The sequence below is a fragment of the Vidua macroura genome, chromosome 8, assembly GCF_024509145.1.
Source record: "Vidua macroura isolate BioBank_ID:100142 chromosome 8, ASM2450914v1, whole genome shotgun sequence".
In the NCBI taxonomy this organism is placed as follows: domain Eukaryota; kingdom Metazoa; phylum Chordata; class Aves; order Passeriformes; family Viduidae; genus Vidua; species Vidua macroura.
The window spans coordinates 16,310,350-16,329,793 of record NC_071578.1 but is presented as its reverse complement, the minus strand read 5'-3'; the positions used below and the strand labels follow the sequence as shown (position 1 = coordinate 16,329,793).

Below are 19,444 nucleotides of genomic sequence, written 5' to 3'. Positions count from 1 at the left end.
CCCAGTACCATTACTCATAAGATGTCCAATTTCATTACAGGCTCCCTGCCAACTCACTGATGTTCACACAAAGGGAGCAGACCCTGTCTCCTTGCTCCCTAGAATTTTAGACAGAGCCTTGCCAAAGTTGTCCAGCACCATCTAGAATCTTTTGCTCTGGGTGGGGGGGGGGGGGGTGCAGGATACAGTTTAAAACATCAGAGAAAAGAGTTTAAGAGATTATTCAAGGGTCTGCTGAGCAGTATTCTGTGCAGTCAATAAAATGCTTCAAGTAGCATTTTGAATCCCACTTAAATGTAATATTTACACTGAGTATATCATTGTACTGAAACTTTTGTATGTCTAGATCTGTGGATTTGGATTTTTAAGAGGACTTAATCTTACACCCTAAGGAATAAATTAAGAAAGACAGCCCCACCTGCCGACAGAACAGTCACATTACCGAGGGAAAATGAACTTGCTGGCCAGAAAACACAAGTTTTCTTTCCACCTCTTTCAAACAGACCCCAAAACCACTTCATTCCAGCACTGCAAGAACTCAAATCTTTTTCCCATTGATCAACATGTAAAGTCAGCTGACAAATCCGTTTTTTATCCTTTCTAGAATTTACTGCTCCTTGACAGGGTAATGTACAAACTATATTCAGTAGTGTCAGAAAATACAGCTCCATAAAAGCTAATAGAAGAACAATCAACTGAAACCTATTTGAAGAGTTCATCTGCATATTTTATCTCATGTACTACTTCCTGTGCTCAGGACTGTAAGAACACTTTAGCAAATCAATAAAGTGCAGTGCTCATAAGTATTTTGCAACTTCAGTGAAGTTTGTTTTACAATAACGGGAATGCTTTTTAATTTGAAATCCTTTGATCTCTTTTCTTTTTTTTTTGTTTTTTTTTTTTTTTTTTGTTTTTTGTTTTTTTTGTTTGTTTTGTTGGTTTTTGTTGTTTTGTTTGTCTGGTTTTGGTTTTTGTGTGTGTGTGTGTGTGTGAATAGCATAATTGTATAATTTTGTTTCAAGAGTTTTATCATCTAGTAATAGCATTTGTCTCTTATGCTATGTCACTAATCATTTCTAAATAAAGATTTTAATAGTCACCGAAAAAGTTCTTTTCCCCCCAACTTCCCTCGAAGCTTAAATTTCTATTAGATTAGCTGTTCCAAAGAACACACAGAACTGCCAAGAGAAAGTGGCAAAGTTTCTTTCACAAGTAATCTTCCCTTGCCTATGCCTGGCACAGTTAGATCTCTTGGAAGTACCTTGCTTTTCCTTTACTTTAAAGCATGTGGAACTAATAGTGACAAGTTGTCCAACAGTGAGTTAATTTTGAGCATACAAACTGAAGAGGATGCTGGACATACAGGCCAATGCTGCCAGTAACTCCCCACGATGTAACTCATAGTCCCCTCATCTATTTTTCCCACTCTAAGTTACATCCAGAAAAAAACATCTGTCACCTCCTCTCAAAGCTCTCAAGGGCAAGCTTGAGAAGTCCACTTCTGATATCTTCTGCTCTTACAAGAACTGACAACACTGTAGGAAGCAGAACTGCTGTAAGGACAATAAAAATTAGTAATCTTTCTGTAATACTTAGCCAATACAAATTTTTTTCCTCTGGTGAAAATTAATTATTAACACACTAGATAATGGGAAGCACAAGGGTGAATTAAGTGTCACCTTGTGACAAGTGGGACAAGAGTTGAATTCCAATCATGATGTATAGTCATAAAACAGAACAAAGAAATCCACAGAAACAGACTGTCATTTGGACACAGGAAAATTTAACTTTACTGATCTGTCAATGCTACAGTGTTTCCAGTTAAGAAATTAATGTATGGAAGTTGATGAAGCTTCATTTTGTCACTAGCTTGTTGCAAGGCATAAAAAGTGATGCAGCATGATAATATTAGCAGAGTTTGGGGCCTGTGTTCATGTTTACTAGGGACTGTTTGATCAACAGCTCTTTCATTAAGTTTTACAATCAATGCATTAAGTTATAGTCCACTAATCAATGCAAAACCAGAGACTAATTCTTCAGAATCATTTTATTAGCAATGAGGAATATAAATCTCTTATGAAAATATTCTTAACATTTCAATATATAAGAATTGTCTATAAAAATATACTACTACATAACAAAGCCAGTAACTTCTACAAAACATATAATTCAACATATATTTAACAATATATAGGACATAGCAAAAATCCTTTAATTAATGGTGTGGGTATTTTACCCCCTTTTTATCAAACAATAATTCACATAACATAGGAAATTACTCATTCTGATATACAGAAGTTATCACCATAGAACTCTATGTGTGTTCCCCCCTGAAGTCACCTGCATCTGCAGGAACATAAAGCCACAACTTGTCTTTGGATGTACAGGCAGTTATGACCCCAAAAACATTCTGCTGGTAGCTGCAATGTCCTGCTGAAGTCAGTGATCACATCTGCTGTCAGCACTGCCAACACTGAATCCATGCAGGGACAGAGACAATGTTTTTATTACCCTTGTGGGGCTGATGCCACAGATGAGCCTGCCATGGTAATCATGGTTAGAGAACTAAAAAACCAGACTCTTCCTGGGTAACTACTGCTAGTCAGCAAGGAAATAACTTCAAAAGAGGCTGCCTCCCTAGAAATAATCCTCCAACAGACAGCTCTTAAACAAAAGCTCAAGGAAGAGAAAATACCATGGGAGTATAGTTGCTTTTTTAAATTATGATCAAGGGAAGTACGATCCATTTTGTCATTACTAATTCCAGGAAGCACCATCCTGGACCACTTTTTGGAATTGGGAATCTGTTTTCAGAATAAAAATTACAATTTTAACTAGTAATATCACCAATGCTGTTATGTTGAGGTTATTTCATGCCTGGTGTTAGATGCTGGAAATCCATTTTAATTATATAGACCACCCTTGTCCACACAATGAGCTTGTCAAATTCTTGGTGTAGACTTATTTAAAAGCCCTTCTTTAAAGGGCTTTTAAAGCATACTTTAAACAACCAACTGAACCTGAAAGAAAATGGCTGCTGCACAGTGACAGTACAAAGCCATCAGCTTTCTATAGCAGAGTTGGGTACATAAGGCATTAAGGCTACAAAGTCTTACTGAAGACCACCAGCAATAACAGTGTCTTGCATAGTAAAGAACATATGAACCAAATTTATGATGCATCAGTAACAACTAAATATTTTTATCCCTATGTTTCTGTGCAAAATTACCAGTAATTAATTATTACTCCTTCTATTCAGAATCCACTGAAATCAGAACACTGAATGAATATTGCAATGCAATTGCAAATGCAATGTAACAATATTCCATTATATTATATAGGAAGGAGTTGCTATTAGAATAGCATATTTATACAGATCACAGCAGGACACTACAGACAATGAACATCAATGTATTTCTGACTCAAAGCTCAGAAAAATAACTTTTGACCCTGAGAAACTTGCTGTATTAAAAAGCTAAAGATCAAAATCTAAAAGAATCAAAGCTCAGCCAGTTTCATTTCAGATTCTCAAACTGTTAATATTTGAAGATAAGTTTTACCATCCCAACAGAAATTTTAAGAAATATTTTCAATTAAAAAAACCCAGCATTTCATGGTATCCACACTTTTGTAGGTTAAGGCTTGCAAATAATATTTAGGTTTTCAGCCTATATTTGAGAGGAAGAAAAATTTTTAAATTGAGGTGGTTGAAGAACTTAAAGCTTAAATGTCTTTCATTCCCAACATCATCTAGAAAAACCAGTTACAGAAACTACCTTGTCATGCTTTATGGATAGAGAAGCCCTAGTCAAGTCCTTCATTCTCATTCCAGTTAAACAGTTCCCTAAAAGATCGATCAAAATCAAAACAATGTTCCAAAACATACATCCACCAACAGAGGATCTCATTTAGATTATTATTTTAACAACTTAAATATTTAGCAAGGTTTAAGAACAGCAAGAGGAAATAAGCAGATGAAGCCATAAGGAAACCCTGTATGTTTGAACAAAGAAAAAAAACAATCATCTGGGGGTTTTGGCACAAGAAATATATTGAAAGAGTTTCTGCTAGAACTTGAGACAAAAACTACAAGCCACTATACCTAGATGTTGATTTCTGGTCATGTAGCATATTTTCTATATTTACTTATGTGTTAAGGGCAAGAAAACAATCCTTTCTTCAGTAACCTGTTATTATCTACTAAGTGTAAACAAGATTCATTGAAATCACACGGACTAAAGATGTTTTTAATGAAAGCTTCCATATAATTTTTATTCTGTACTGACAAAGCAGCATTCATATGATGTAATTTAAACTACTACCGAATTCTATTTCCTAATGTTTTTATTCTGTCATCAAGTTTAGGCTACTCTGGTTTTGCTCTCTCCAACAACCTTACTAAGAAGATATGTACTGGATCAGCTCCCAGGGGTAGCTCATCACATAACCACATAAGCACTGAGCCAAGAGGAGAGAGCAGGTCTAGCTGACAATCCAAGTTCCCATCAATCTGAACAGCTTTGGAGCCACACCTTTATAAGTGGCAATTCAAACACATGCATATTACACATGAAGTGAAGCAGTAAAAAATGCAGTCTGTTTTCCTTTCCTCCCTTGAAAGCTGCTCTCAACCACAGTGATGGTTAAGCAGCAGAAAAACAATCCCAGTTCACAGTTTCAATGATTAAACAAAAAGGGTGCCAAACTGGAATTTTATTATTATGTGAGGTTTTTAAGAGATAATAAAGCAGTTTTTTACTGCTGACCTTGTCAGCAGTAGCTGAGCTTCAGTGCTCAGGAACAGCAGAGAACAGACAGCTATAAGCAGGAACTGATTCTACCACTCAAGTGGAATCTTCTCATATCCATAAACACATTCAGATTCAGAGTGCAGGTTTTACCTACAGAAACTTGGACAAAGACAGCTCCACATATCCAGATACATGGAAAAGGTTTGTCTGTGAGGTAATGAAAAACACCTGGAGGACAATTCAATCATTGGTCCCAGCCAGCACGGCTTCATGAATGGCAAGTCTTGATTGTCAAACCTGGTTTCTTTCTACTAAAGTGTAGCCCACCCAGTCAATCTAGGAAAGCCAGTACACATAATCTTTTTGGACTTCAGCAGAGCTTTTGATACTGTCACAGCATCCTTTTGGACAAAATGTCCAGCACACAGCTGGATAACTGTGTTACACGATGGGTGAGAACTGGCCCACAGGTCAGGCATAAAGTGTTACAGAGAATGGGGTGGCATCAGGCATCCTGTTTCTAATGGGCTCTAAACTCAGCCCAGTTCTCTTCAGCATCTTCATTAATGACTTGGATGCAGGACTCCAAGGAATATCAAGTTTGCTGATGACACTAAATTGGGAGGAGCTGTTGACTCCCTCAAATGCAGAGAGGCCCTGTAGATACCTCGATAAATCAAGAGGGCTGGGCAACCAAACATATGAAGTTTAGCAAGGTCAAGTGACAGATTCTGCACCTGGGGTGGGGCAACAGAGAGACTGGGGAATGAGAGGCTGGAGAGCAGCACCACAGAAAGGGATCAGGGGGCCCTGGCGGATGGCAAGGTGAGCGAGAGTCAGCAGTGCCCTGGCAGCCAGGAGGGCCAAGCGTGTCCTGGGGCACACTGGGCACAGCATGGCCAGCTGGGCAAGGGAGGGTACTGTCCCACTCTGCTCTGCACTGGGTGTTGCACTGAGTGCTGGGGGCAGTTTTGGGTGCCACAAAGTAAGAAAGACATTAAGGTCTTAGGGAGCTTAATGGAGGGCCACGAAGATGATGAAGGGTCTGCAGGGGAAGACTCACGAGGAGTTGCTAAGGTCACTTGGTCTGTTCACCCTGTTCAGAAGACACTGAGGGGATACCTCACTGAGGTCTTCAACATCCTCATAAGGGGAAGTGGAGGGGCAGGTGCTGATCTCTTTTCCCTGTAGTCAGTGACAGAACTCAAGTAAATGCCCTAAAGCTGAGTCAGAGGAGGTTTTAGCTGGGTATCAGGAAGAGGCTCTTCACCCAGAGAATACTTGGGGACTGGAACAAGTTCCCCAGGGAAGCAGTCACAGCACCAAGCCTGTCTCATTCAAGGAACATTTGGACAATGCTCTCAGGCACATGGTGTGACTCTCGGGGTGTCCTGTGCAAGGCCAGGAGTTGGACTCAATGATTCTGACAGGCCCTTTCTGACTCAGTATATTATGACACTCTGACCCTAAAGTACTATTTGCATCTGTGCCTTTGGGATTGAAGTCCCTGGATCTGCCCTGACAGGATGCAATGCTTACTGGCAAAGGAAGACATGTGACCAGACATCTATAACTCAAAGAAAACGTCCACCACCTTTACTGATTTAGAAAAAATACATCTATCAAGTGTACAGAACACAGCATTCTCTTTTAGAAAAACACTAGACTGAGTAAGTAACTGAAAACCTCCTCAAAAGACCAAATAAAGATTCCAATTAAAATTTTCTTTAAACTTTACTAAGACAAGACCCAAAAGTTTCAACTTGGGAAAATTCCACTTCCTGATACTAAACGTTTAGTTGTCCTCAAATGTGAAGGACACCAAGATTAGTAATAAAAGTATTTTTCTTTAGTATTTGTTGCATTCAAGATAAAGCCTTAATAAACAAAAGTGAGAAGATGTGCAAGAGAAGTGATAAATACAGACTTAAAAGGGCCAGCATGAGAAGTGGGATTGAAGTTGCCCACTAGGACTGATGCAGTGTGGATGCCTGAATGTGGTATGTATGCATAGTGTCACCCTTCCACCAAGCTTTCCTCAAACCTCTTCTCCAGAATTTCTGTATGACCTTGGCCAACCTGCATTTTCTGTGAAACTGCAATTACATTGCACTCTTGTACATTCTTAAAAAACAGGGAAAAGTTTTAATGTAAATCCTTCTAAGTTTATGAAGGCAAATGAGACTCAAACTTGGTCTCATAAAGAACTTCTGTATAGAAGAATCTAAAAAGGATCATAAGCAGCATTAAATATAACCTATATTAAATACCTAAAAAATATAATCTTTTGCATAGAATAAAGAAAAGTGCAGCTACAGCGCAGCAGTCCATACCAGAAGAAAGGGCTCATTTATGTGTGGTAAAGAAAATACTGCTGTCTCTCATCACTGAGACTGCAGCAACTAAAGACATGTTTACAGGGAAAATCACTTCTGAAAAAAAAGGTGATTAGGTTGTTTCACTATGTCTGTGAAGCAAGTGCAAACACTTAGAATAGTTTTTTAAAAAAAGCAAAGCTGATAGGTAATTTTCACAAGTTCATTTTCTCTTGATATTACTTGGAAAAATGAAATCGCTTTTGGGTTTTTTTTTTAGAATCCAAATTAAATCCACATTTGGCATCTGTTTTGTGCAAAATAATAATTAGAAAGCTTACAGAAGTACAAGCTTTACCTGTTCTATAAAGCTGGTTGTTTATGGATTATCAACTCTTCGTTCCCTTCTAACTTTTGTACTGCAATCCCTGTGGTAATCAAGCACAGAATAGTATTAAGTCTGGGAGACTTACTTCCACTGCTCTGAAAAATAGAGTCTAAGTGGAGAGTCAGGAACTTTAGGAAAATAAATATTGTACATTTTTGAAAGGAAGCAACATCTTTGAAGTATCTTTCTACTGCCCGTATCAGCATGCCTAAATATAAGAAAGGAAAGTATATACCTCATCAGTTGCTAAAACATCTTCAATTTTGGTTAAAAAAAAAAGTCAACTTATTTTACTGGATATAATTTGGTACTACAATTTGGTAAATGGGATATTTAAAATAAATAAAAATAAATATTGTATTTATATATCTTTCAAGACTGCTTGTTTCTGTAATGAATTGGTGACTATATAGTTAGATTTCCCTCTGTTTAGCTTTTTTCACACTGTGTCTCCACTTACGAATGGCGGTTCCGGAACTACTGGCTACTACACAAAGGGCACCACCCACAGTCCACCAAGTTGGTAGATGATTGAGAAAAAGAACTTGTAAAATAAAAGCAAAGACCACATCCATTGTTCTCATTATTGATACAGGTCCAGCTTTCTCTATCTGCAATGCTTTTGTGAGAAACACCTGACCCCCCAACCCTAACAAGCCTATTAATATTAGAAAAACCCTATCTCTACCACAATGTGGTAAACGCCATTCATTCAAAACAAACAATGCTATAACACATCCAATTAATCCAATGACTGCATAATACCAAATTGACAAAAAATAATGCACAGATTTTCCCACCTTCCTTAGTATAACAATAGTCGAAGCTGCGGATAACGTGCTTGCAATCGCTGCTATAGTTCCTTTAAGGTGATCTGAGTAACTTCCTTCAATCCCTGTAACATGTGAGCCAAACAGAAATGGTGGTCTGGCAATAAGAATCACTCCAGTGACTGCAAAGAGAGTAAACAGAAGATCCCAAAGGCTGTATTTCTCTTTGAGAAAGATCCATGCCAGCAATGATGTAAAAACAGGACTGGTAAAAGTTATAACAGTGGCATCAGCTAGTGGCATGACTTGGTAAGCGTAGTAGAGAAGAACCATTGCAGTAGAGCCAAGGAATCCTCGGAAGAAAAGAAAAATTCTTTTACCTTTTGGTCCCAAAAACCCTGTTCTGAAAAACAGAAATGTCACATTAATGTCACTGTCTTGCTTATTTCATGACTAACATCCAAATATATTTAAGTATGTTATAAACCTTTCTAGACAAGAGAGTTTAATACCCACATACTCTTAACTGTCTGATCACAGACCAGTTTATTTCCATCATGACCCCCAGAGTCCAGAACCTGCTCTTCTAGTGATTCATTTTTCACTGGCAAAATAACTCAACAGTATCTACAAATTGCCTTCTGTTTTTTTAAGATCACCCCTTTGTGGAGATCAAAGCAGTTGATACAATAATCCTAGTAGAAGCCTCTACCATTCAGGGAGTCAAAGATTTTCAGTTTTCTGAATTGTATTAAGAAACGAACAACTAATCTAAAATGATGCAGTTGTCCAAACTAAAATAACATTGCGTTGCAATCATATTTAAGGGAGTGGTAATTCCAGATACAGTTTTAAGAAATAACTTGAAATTTAAACACTTTTTTACACTTACTTGTAGTATATTAAACCAGGAAGAACAAATGCCATTTGGAAAACACATCGAAACGCACTCACTTCCACTGAATGTACATCTTCTATTTTTTTAAGAAATAAAGAGGCCACTGAGAAAAGGAAGGCAGACAGTATGGTATAAAACAGACCAAGTCCTGGGCATGCAGCTTTCTTCTTTGTCCCTGCAACAGATAAACTAGAGTTAATAAGGATCTCTTAGAAGACTTCTCTGATCAGGCATCTCTGTACACTGCAGTGCTCCACGTATCTCCACAGGGGAACCAAAGAAACAAACGCAAATTAGGTGTATTTACCAAACCTACCATGAAAATACTTTTCACTGACCGTCACGGGTCTTCTTTTTTTCTTAAAATAAGGTGTAAGACATGAACTCTAACACTTGGGATACAAAACATTGCAGTTCTACACGAGTTAGTAGACTTAACTTCTTGTAGGTATCAGACTAGTACGGGTGATTTACTATAGAGACTAGTCACAAATGTGCTCAGGAGTCAATAAATATAACTGACTACATAACAGTCCATGGTCAGATTCCGACACTATTATCTTGGGAATCAGCTGCTTAGTTAACTAAGGTTCCTAAGCAAAAATTTAATTTCCTTTCTCACAAATACACAATATAAAATCTATATATAGAACTTCATTTTTGTTATACCTCATGTTTATTTTGCAGCTAAATCACCCTAAATTTGACCTAGACCAGAAACATTTTATCTTGGTGTGAGAATCCAAATATTTTCTTCAAATAGGCATCAAATACAGATTTTTAAGCAGAATAAATTTAAGTAACTAATGTTAGAACATCAAAGGCCTGGTATCAATCAAAATTCCATGAAGACCTTAGTTTATGCTTATTTATCCGACTTCCCCTTCCTGAAAGTTTCCCAAGTCTAATGTTTCTATTCAAGTTTCCTCATTGCCTCAGGCTCTCTTCAACAACATACTCTTCCTCGTTCCACTCATTTTCTCCACACTGAACCATTAAAATAAATAAATAAATAAAGCAAGGAGAGGGAGAATTGTGAGACAGAGAACTGTGTTGAGGTCAGCAGCAGCAATCTCCAAAGAAATCAGCCTTTTTTGTTATTGCTTTGTTGCATAAAAGGAACAGTATTTCCACTGAACCTAGAAGTGAACGCCAAGGAAAATAGAGCCCATTTAAAAATTTGAGTGGGATGTCACCTCACTATCTCTTTCTTTTTCTTTACCTGCATAAAACATTGGGAGTTACCTTCTCTTCTGTGACTCCCTCTAAAGATAGGAGCAAGAACTCCATGTCCCAGAGGCAGTGTTTTGATAAGAGGGTGCCTCATCTCACATTAGTGTGGCAGCCTGTGAGCCTTATGGCTCCTCTAAAACATAATCAGCTGGGTACAGCTGCGAGTTGCTTAGCAACTAAGTATGGTTTTGAGAGAGGTTTTTTTTTAAATTAACAAAACTTGTCACAAACCATTTTGATCCTCCATGAGATCAGCACTCAAGGCTGGAAACTGCATCTTACTGCCTAGAAGGGGAGACTGCAGGCTGACAGTCGTAAGGACCCAGGCTTTACAACTGCAACCACAACCTGAAGTAGGCAAAAGGTTTGCTTCTCAAGGAATCCTGTCACATTGCAGCTGAGAGTTACAGCTTATACTTGAAATATTTCTGTTTAGCAACAGCCTCTTACATAAAACTGACTATAAAAACTACCACAAACCAACACTGGCCCAAGACATCTACCAACTATGAAACAAAGTGGATTTAAAAAATGTTCATGAACTACGTAATGCCTTAATCCACACAGTCACATAACAGAACTACAAAATTAACAGTCTCTAATACTGAAAGAAGAGGAATCAGACTGGCTTATAACTGAACTGGGAAATCCAAACCCAGGCTGGCTTATGGATAAACACAGCACAAACAGAACTACTAACTTTTATCTCAGGCATGATAGCTTCTCTGATTATTACAGAATTAAGCCAACCTAAATAAAGGAAGCGCTGAAATGGAAAACCAATCAAATTAAAGCAAAATACACTGAAAAGTATCTTATACCCAAAACTAATCTTTGGATTGTAAGGAACAAACAAAAATCAGGAAGAATTAATTTCTGTAAGCTACCCAATAGACCAAGCCCATCAGAAACAGAATCCTCAGAATCTTGTAATACTAGAATTTAAACCATCAACATCTTGAATTGCCAAACCATGTACTTAGTGCAATAAGAAAGTGTTTTATTTCCTTTTCAAAATATACCGGTCTAAGTTCTTCCACCAAAAACAAGAACTGCAGATCTGAAGAGTACTTATTTCAAAGTAAGTTTTAGGGAGAAGTTACGTTAAGATAACATTCCCACCCCACAAAATATTAGGCCTCGAAATACCAGCCTAACACCATTAAAACAGTCAAGCACTCATGCTTGTTTCAAAGAATGTAACAGCCTGAAAAATCAAAAGATTTCAAGCAGTACCCAAATCCTCTTTTGTGAGTGGCTACAGATTTAGTTTTCTAGTTTTATTTCCTGGCCATCTTCACATGTAATGCTTTCAAACAATCTTTCACTTCTGTTTTAAATCATAGGTAAATGCCTCCCAGTGCAACCTGTTTCAGCTGTAAATTCTAATTGAGTTTTTAATGCTGTACTTTGTTCCAAACAGTTTTTATACTTGCAAAATGCATGCAATGAAAAAAATCACACTTCTCACATACAAGCACCTCAAGAATAGTAGCAGAGGCAGAATCGTCCTGGCTATGGGAAAGATGGTCAATGAGAAGATGATTCTCCCAGACCTTCAGGAAAGGCAGAAGATTTTCCATGTTATAAAAACCAGAAGAGCTCACTTTGACTCTGTATAGTGCCAGGAGCACAACAGCCTGCGTTGGAACCAATCATGGTCATGCAGACAAGATCTAGGAGTGATTCATAGTCTTCAGTCATCAACTCAGTCAAAAATTTTGCAAGACAGACAACCCAAAACCGAAGTACTCTTTCTGGTTAAGTAATGAAAGTTTCTCAGAATTTCAAACACTGTTTTTTTTCCCCCAGGCTTTGCTTTAGAAGTGACATGAATGTGAATTTCACTGATGAAGGACTCTGGCCTCTCCACAGCTCACCAGCAAATCTATTTTCTGCTGGAAAGTCAATTACAGTCATTTTAATAACAAACACATTTTCAGTGAAGTTGTTTTAAAAAAAAGTACTCCAGATAACTTCAGAAATTATTTTAAGATGGCATTTATGTTTTAAGACAACTCCACTTTAAACCTACATGTTCCATATTTTCCAGTATGTTTGTGGCTTTATCAATTTGTGCCTTTATCAGGAAGTCACAGTCCCAAGTACACGGACTAAGTAAAGAGCACTTATAGTGCGCTTATAGTCAAACGCATTTATAGTGCCGGAAGCTCACACAGGCAGAAGGCACCTCTATTTACCCAAACCTGTCAAGTCTTTAAAACTTTAAAAACAGGAAGTACTGTTTTCCCGAGGAATAATCGCTCCCGAGGTTCTCACAAAGGCGGCAGAGCCGCCGGGCCCTGCGGTGAGCGGTGCCGGCGTTCTGCCCGCTCCCGGGGCGGGGGGCACCGGGCACCCGGCCCGAGCCGCGCCCGGCGCACAGGCACAGGGAGCAGGGGCACGGAGCAGGTCGTGCCTGCCGGCCCGCTGATTCCCCCACCGGGGCCGGGGAGCGGGAGGAACAGGGCGAGGCCGAACCCGCTCGCAGGTGACCCGCGGGCACCAGGTGCGAGCCGCCGCCGCCGCCGGGGACAGCTCGGAAGCGGCGAGGCGGCTCCTGCCGCCGGCGGGGCGGGCACCGATGCCGGGCGCCCTCTGCAGCCGCCCGAGCCAGCTCCCCGCCCCGCCGCCACGCGCGGACGGCCCGATGCCCTGGGGCTGCTTCTTCATCTCCCGCGGCCCGGCAATGTAACCCCGAGAGCCGGCAGCCCAGCCGGGACGACGCTGCCCCCCTGCCCCGCCTGCCGGACTCCCCCTCCTCACCGGGTGCCTCGCAGCAGAACGGCCAGGACATGCCCGAGCAGCAGCCACAAGCGCGGCGCTCCTCGGCACCCGCCGCCTCGACGCCGGGCGCCGGGCACGGGCACGGCTGCACCGCACTCGGCCCGTCCTCCCGGCCCGGCGGCACCTCCGGCTGCTGCCCGCCTGCTGCCGGAGCAGCGTCGCCCTCTCCACCCTGACACAGCACCATGAGGACGCGGAGCTGCCACGATGCTCCCGGCGGCTCCTCGGCTGCCGGCGACACCTGCCCTCCTGCGCATGCGGTGCGGCCGCCCGGCGCCGCCCGCCGCCTTCCCTCCGCCCGCCCGCGGCGCCGAGCACCCGCGGGGGAGGCTACACGGGGTCCCGGCTCCGCCACCCCCCGCCAGGCCCCGCCTGGAAGCGGCCGGGCGGCCCGTCCCTCCCGCGGCGGGTACCTGCCTGCGAGCCCGCGGCGGCGGAGCGCCCCTGCCGGGACAGGAGGCAGCGCCCCGCCGCTTCCTTCCTGGCGTCCCCCGGAGAGAGACCCGGCGAGGGCGGCGGGAGCGGTGCCGGGGAGCAGCGAGGCCGTGGTGCCTCGGGAGGGGGAGCTCTGACCCCGCCGGAGAGCGGTGGGGGCCGCGCAGGCCGCGGCTGTTTCCGAGCAGAAGCGATAAAACACTGGGAAAAGGTGACGCGAAGTTATTTTAGGGGCGTTGTCGCGTCATTTGCGCGCCCGAAGTCAAAGCACCGCTGTGTGTGCCCGCGGCGCTGACCGCTGTGAGCTCCGCCGGGGCGGCTCATCGGCCCGGGCACTGCCCCGAGGTCCTGCACCCGCCGCAGCCTCGCCTGGCCTGGCTGTCACGGTGGGAGCTCCCGCTGGACCGGGCTCCGCGCCCCTGGGAAGAGCCGGGATGGCCCCGGTGCGCCCGTCGCTGTTGCTGTGGCAGGGAGCAGGGGCAGCGCATCGCTCCCTGCGAGCGCTGCTCCCTGCTCCGGCTGCCTGCTCCGGTCAAAGGGGAGATGGGCAATTCAGTCAGGGTTGTTAGTAAGGTACAGAAATGTAGCCACCTCTTCTTATGTTTTCCCTAAGAAAACAATGCCGCCAATACCTTTGGGCAGGGGAATCGGAAAGGGTAGAGAGAAACAGGAGTAGCCCTTTTTCCTTACCCATGAAAAAGTGCGGAGTAAAAGAAGCAGAGTAAATTTAAAATGCTATTTTCCCCTTTGAGCAAGTTGAACTGTTATCAATAATTAAAATGGGAGGAATTTCTATTAAAAGGAAAGATTTATGCTCACATTAATTTCTTAGCTGCATAAATTAATCTTTGTTTATTTCTTTATTCTTAACAAAGGGAAATGTAATCTACAGCTTTAGCAAAACGAATGCCAAATGGTAGATAAAAGCTATTTCCTACAAACGATTTTAAGTTTTCCCTCAAGCTACCTCATAAAATCTATTTCAAGCTTTTGGTGTCTCTAATTTAGCACATTTTATAGTCCATGCTAACCCATCAGAGGCTGTAAGTATTTCATTATCTTGGAGCCAGCATTTGATTAATATGACCAGAATTGTTTTACAAATTGTTCTTAACTAAAAATTAGATGTGTTATATCAATCATTAAAATAAGATAAATCAATTAATAAGGTTGTGTTGAAATCACAGAATTATTTCTAAATATTTACATTATCTGAACTGCTGTTGCTATAAACGGAGAAAATAATTAAATATATGCTGCAATATTTATAAACTACTTGTGTTACAGTTGCTATCAACATAGCTCTCTACAAAAGTCTATACTTGAAAGCTTTACTAAATCTTTCCTCTGGAGATGCAAAATTTCCCAAATTTCTCTTAATTAAGAAGTTACTTTTTCTTAATGTACTTCTCTATTACTCAGAGTTTTGTTTAATTTAGAGAGAGAGGTGCAAATAAACCTGGCAGGCTGCTGCTTTCTGGAGAAACTTCTCTGCACTCCAAGGCAGCCTTCACAGGCCACTGTTCCATGGATTGCCAACACAAACTTCGAGCTGTCCTTCCCCAGACAAGTTTTGGTGGAAGGGCAGTGGGGATTCTCTCAGCAGCCATCCCAGGCTGGTGATCCCACAGGTGTCTCAGGGGAAGACGTGGCAGATCCCCTGGGCACTGGGGGTGCAGCAGAGCACACCCACCCCAATTTTTGTGGCTGTGTGCACAGTCACTTGGTGAGTTGCCTTTGGAGTCAGTAACAGCAGGAGCAGCTGGCTAACTCAGGGCTTCAGTGAACAAAACCAGAGCTCAAACATGGTCCACAGTACAGATACAGAACAAATTTTATTGAGTTCTTACAATTTCTGGCTATTTGTTAAAATATGCAGATTATATATTTATTTTATAACAGTATATTTTTTTAAGTGCCAAGTGCTGAGCTGTAGAGAGTTTCAAAGAAACTGCAACAACCCCCTCCATACCCCTCCATGTCTGGTTTTGAAAGGGAACATCTGAAGGCAGTGTTTGTTTATGCCAAGGTACATGAAGTATTCAGTTTGCTCCTGGTCAAACTGCCAGGTTTGTCTCAGCTTGAGAGCTTCCAAGTTCTCCTTGTAAAGTACAACCCTCTTCTCTGAACAAGGAAACAGAGCAGTTGTAGCTGCCCAAACTAACCAGCAGGCAAATGTAATTTGCAGTCATGCTGCCCTAGACTGGAAAATTAAGTACCTGCATAAATATGACAGGTCAATGTCTTACACAGCTTTTTCAAGTACAGATTGAGTCTCATCTATGTAATACTGGGCCCAGAATTAGCTGTTCCTTTCTCCAGCACATCACCTGTAATGTCTTTGCTGAGTGCAAACTCCATAAGAAAAGGCTTTAGTAAACATGGGCAATACGATCATTGAAATGAAACTGCAGCCCCAGCTAGAATGGCATTTATTTGGTTTCCATAATATTGTAAGTGCAGAAAGTGAGCCACCTCCTGCATAGTCACTCTCTACACACAGAGCTTTCTTAGGTGGCTCTTTCCAAAGGAAGAATATTATCATCCTCATCCAGAATTCAGGCACAGGTTTTGTCATTATAAATGCCAGGAACAATCCAGTACTTCACTGCAGGTTGAGGTACAGGCCTGACAGATACTTGAAAGTCCTGTAATGGAGTCACTGGTCTCAGTCTGTGTGCCTGCTAAGGGACCCTTTGGTTTCCATCTCCTCCCTGTAAATGCTGTTTCTGACTCCTCAGAGTGGCTTTTTAGAAAGCACTAACAAGTACAAATGACAAAGCAATTAAGTAAGTTGTGTGGAGAACCGTGGGACTTTTCTAAGAGATTATAAGAACTTTATCCACTCTCATATAACTTCTTTTATCAACTGCTGATATATTCTAATAAGCTTTTTGGAACACTGCTGCTCTTGGAGTTTTAGTGAGAACTAAATAATATAAACTGAGGGAGTCCTGGAACTGACCTGGCCCTCACCTCTCCTGAGGGCAGCACTAAGAGCTCTGCAGAGTTCCAGCAGGAAAGACATCTGGATTCCTGGTACATGGAATACCCTGGTGACATCTATCCCAGTTCCATCTGAACATAGCTGTGTCAGCACTGTTACATACTGCTTAAGCTATAAAAGTAGTAGATTTAAATCAAAACAGTAGTCCATATCAATGGCTTTTATTCTGTAAAAATGCCAGTTCTGTAAAACCAATTTTTTTAAGTTGTCGAGCGAAAAGTTCATCCAAAGAAATATAGACTAATGTGAAGTAACAAAATAAATAATAAACTTGGATGGTTTCCTTTCCTTCTGAAAAGGTTTAAGAAAAAATCAGATAAGAATTACTTCCTCAGCTTCTGAAATGGATCCAGCTCTTAAGTGCATTGTAATAACCATTTACCTCTGCACCCGAGTGCCATAAAACAGATGATTATTGCAGCACCAAGGAGTTTCATTGTCCTGGTCATTCATTCAAACTTCTGTCCAACCCAGAGTTGTTTGAGAATCAGAATAGCTGAGGTTGATGGGCACATCTGGTGCCCTGAGAGGTCATCTACTCCACCCTCCCCTGCTCAGAGCAGGGTCAGCTAGAGTTCAAGACTCTCTCTCTTGGGATTTTGAATATCTCCAAGGATGGAGACTGCACCACCTCCCTGGGCAACATACTCCTGTGTTCAACCACACATTAAAAGAAAATTAAAAACAAAAGTTATGTTTAAAATGAAGGAACACTTGTAGATTTGCAGCCCAGTGAAAATGTGGTCCATATGAGCTCTTGCCTCCCCATCAAAATTCCAGTCTGTCTTAGTGGGGTTTATGTCCACCTCAGGTGTTAGAAGAGACCTGTATTTTTCAGCTTCCCTGTTAAGGTGGATGGTGAATGATTCTCGGTTTTGCCATCACCACAAATTGCTTCTGCATGTATATGTAGGACTGTTGTACAAACGTGTTAATCTTGTGTCACATTATGTTCCAAGTATCACAGTTTTCTTCTTCCTGAGTTGGTGGTTGTAACGAATAGTATTATAAAACAGGAGATGGGGTGGAACATAGAAATAATAGGGAATCCTGCAATTATGGTCAATATAAGGGAGTTATCCTGAGGCTCTTTTTAACTGCATTTTCCAGATTGCACTATTAGCAGTTGCTCTTCAGGAAACTGAAAGTATTGAGATAGATAAAATCAGTAGAAGTAAGAAGTAACAAAAGTTCTGTGGTCTCCAGAATGAAAGATTTTATTTCCTTTACTTCTGAAGAATCGAAAAAGAATGGATAAGCAGGCAGGACAATATTAAAATTCTGCTTCTATATGTGTTAGGGTGCTTTCAATCCAGTATTAAAGGTATACTGCTTAGCTGATTTTGGTCACATAAAGGTCATGCTTCTGTCCTCAGATGGCTTAACTGCACTGCTTGCTAAGTAATCAAGTCTCTGTAGCTAGTATTCCTGGAAGGATAAATTAAAAATAATTTTCTACGTACTGCGAAGACCACAGTGTTTTCATTCTTGTATTTCACATAAATGTCTGGAGAGCTTATGTAAATTTAGATGGCGGTCCTTAAATTTAAAAAGTTATGTAATTTTTTTTTTCTCTTTAAGCATGTGAAAAAGGCTGTTATTCCAATACATCTAGGACAAAAGCATATTTTCTTTTCATGTCCTAATGAAAAATCTATCTGATTCTTCCTTTTTCTTTCTCTATCATGTTTTTTCCACCAAAGAACATAAACATCTAAGCAAACCAATAGAGTAACTTTAGTAACTCACTGTTAGAAAACCAAATGAACAGTAGTACTGGTTTTGTGGATCATTTATATTTGCCACAGGCCAAAACACTGCAAGTTTTGTAAAGCACAGTGGTGGTGGGTGGCATTCAGGCCTTGGCCTGGTACTCTGAGGAAGCAGCAGCACTTGCTGTCGTACTGCAGTGAAGTTTTATAGATTGTTAGGTAACAAGTATATCATGCTAATCTCAGTGAAAGGAGCTTTTAACAATAAATGTGTATTTACACAGCCTGTGTGCCTCTCTCTCAGGTGTAGCTCCATGTCAGGTGCATACACATACACAGGTATGTTCTTAGTTTATGCTGTGATACCGTGCAGGTGATGAACAGAATTCCTAATGTTTCAAACTGGCAGTGCTTGATAAAACATGTACAAGGCTATTATTTCTACTTCTTTAGGAGAATCTATATTTTTAATGTAAACTGGGCAAGGCAGCCAGTGTGAAAATCTGAATTTGGAAGAACAATTTCTGGCAGAACAATTGTGGGTGGGGTTTTATTCAGGCATATTGTCTCATTTGGAGGGTGGAAGGTATCTGAGTACTACTCACTATACATAACAAACTTCCAGGAAAGTGTTGGATATTTTTTTTCTTTAATGCTAGAGGAATATGGATTCACTGTTGCACAGGAACTCTTACAATTCCAGTTGTTTGTTGGAGCCATTTATGCAGTGAATGCAATCCTGGCATGTTCCCTTTCCCTCACTGCATTTCCTGATGTCTCAGTACTATTTTTAGTTATGAGTTATCAGATTTGCCATAAAACTGAGTAAAGCTCTGTTCCCTTTGAAAAAGTTGTTACTCATAAAGATTAAGATCAGTCAGTGTATACAGAGATGCACAGTGGGGAAAAAAAGAAGGAAAATACAAAAAACTTTAAAAGGAATCCAGAAAAAAAAATCAAAAATTGATGGCATGTGATTATGAAAAAGAAGAAATGAGCATGCTAGAAAGCACATTTGGTGTTTCAACAATATAAGTTCTGAACATGTTCTTCATTTAAAATTCTTTCCCAAATCTATCCCAATTTCTGGATCTTTCAAAAAAACATGTTTGGGAATTTTGGTAGCTCTTCTTTGGTTGCTCTTCTGT

The 19,444-nt window shown here is 40.9% G+C and overlaps 1 protein-coding gene across 1 annotated transcript; it reads right to left on the bottom strand.

The window, feature by feature from the left end:
- Positions 1-2,020: 2,020 nt before the first annotated feature.
- Positions 2,021-13,399, bottom strand: SLC35G1 (solute carrier family 35 member G1). Its single transcript, XM_053983700.1, is given in 4 exon segments — positions 2,021-8,627; positions 9,117-9,297; positions 13,122-13,363; positions 13,365-13,399. Coding segments are annotated over 4 exon segments (1,218 nt in total). The 3' UTR covers positions 2,021-7,867.
- Between the last annotated feature and the right edge of the window lie 6,045 nt (positions 13,400-19,444).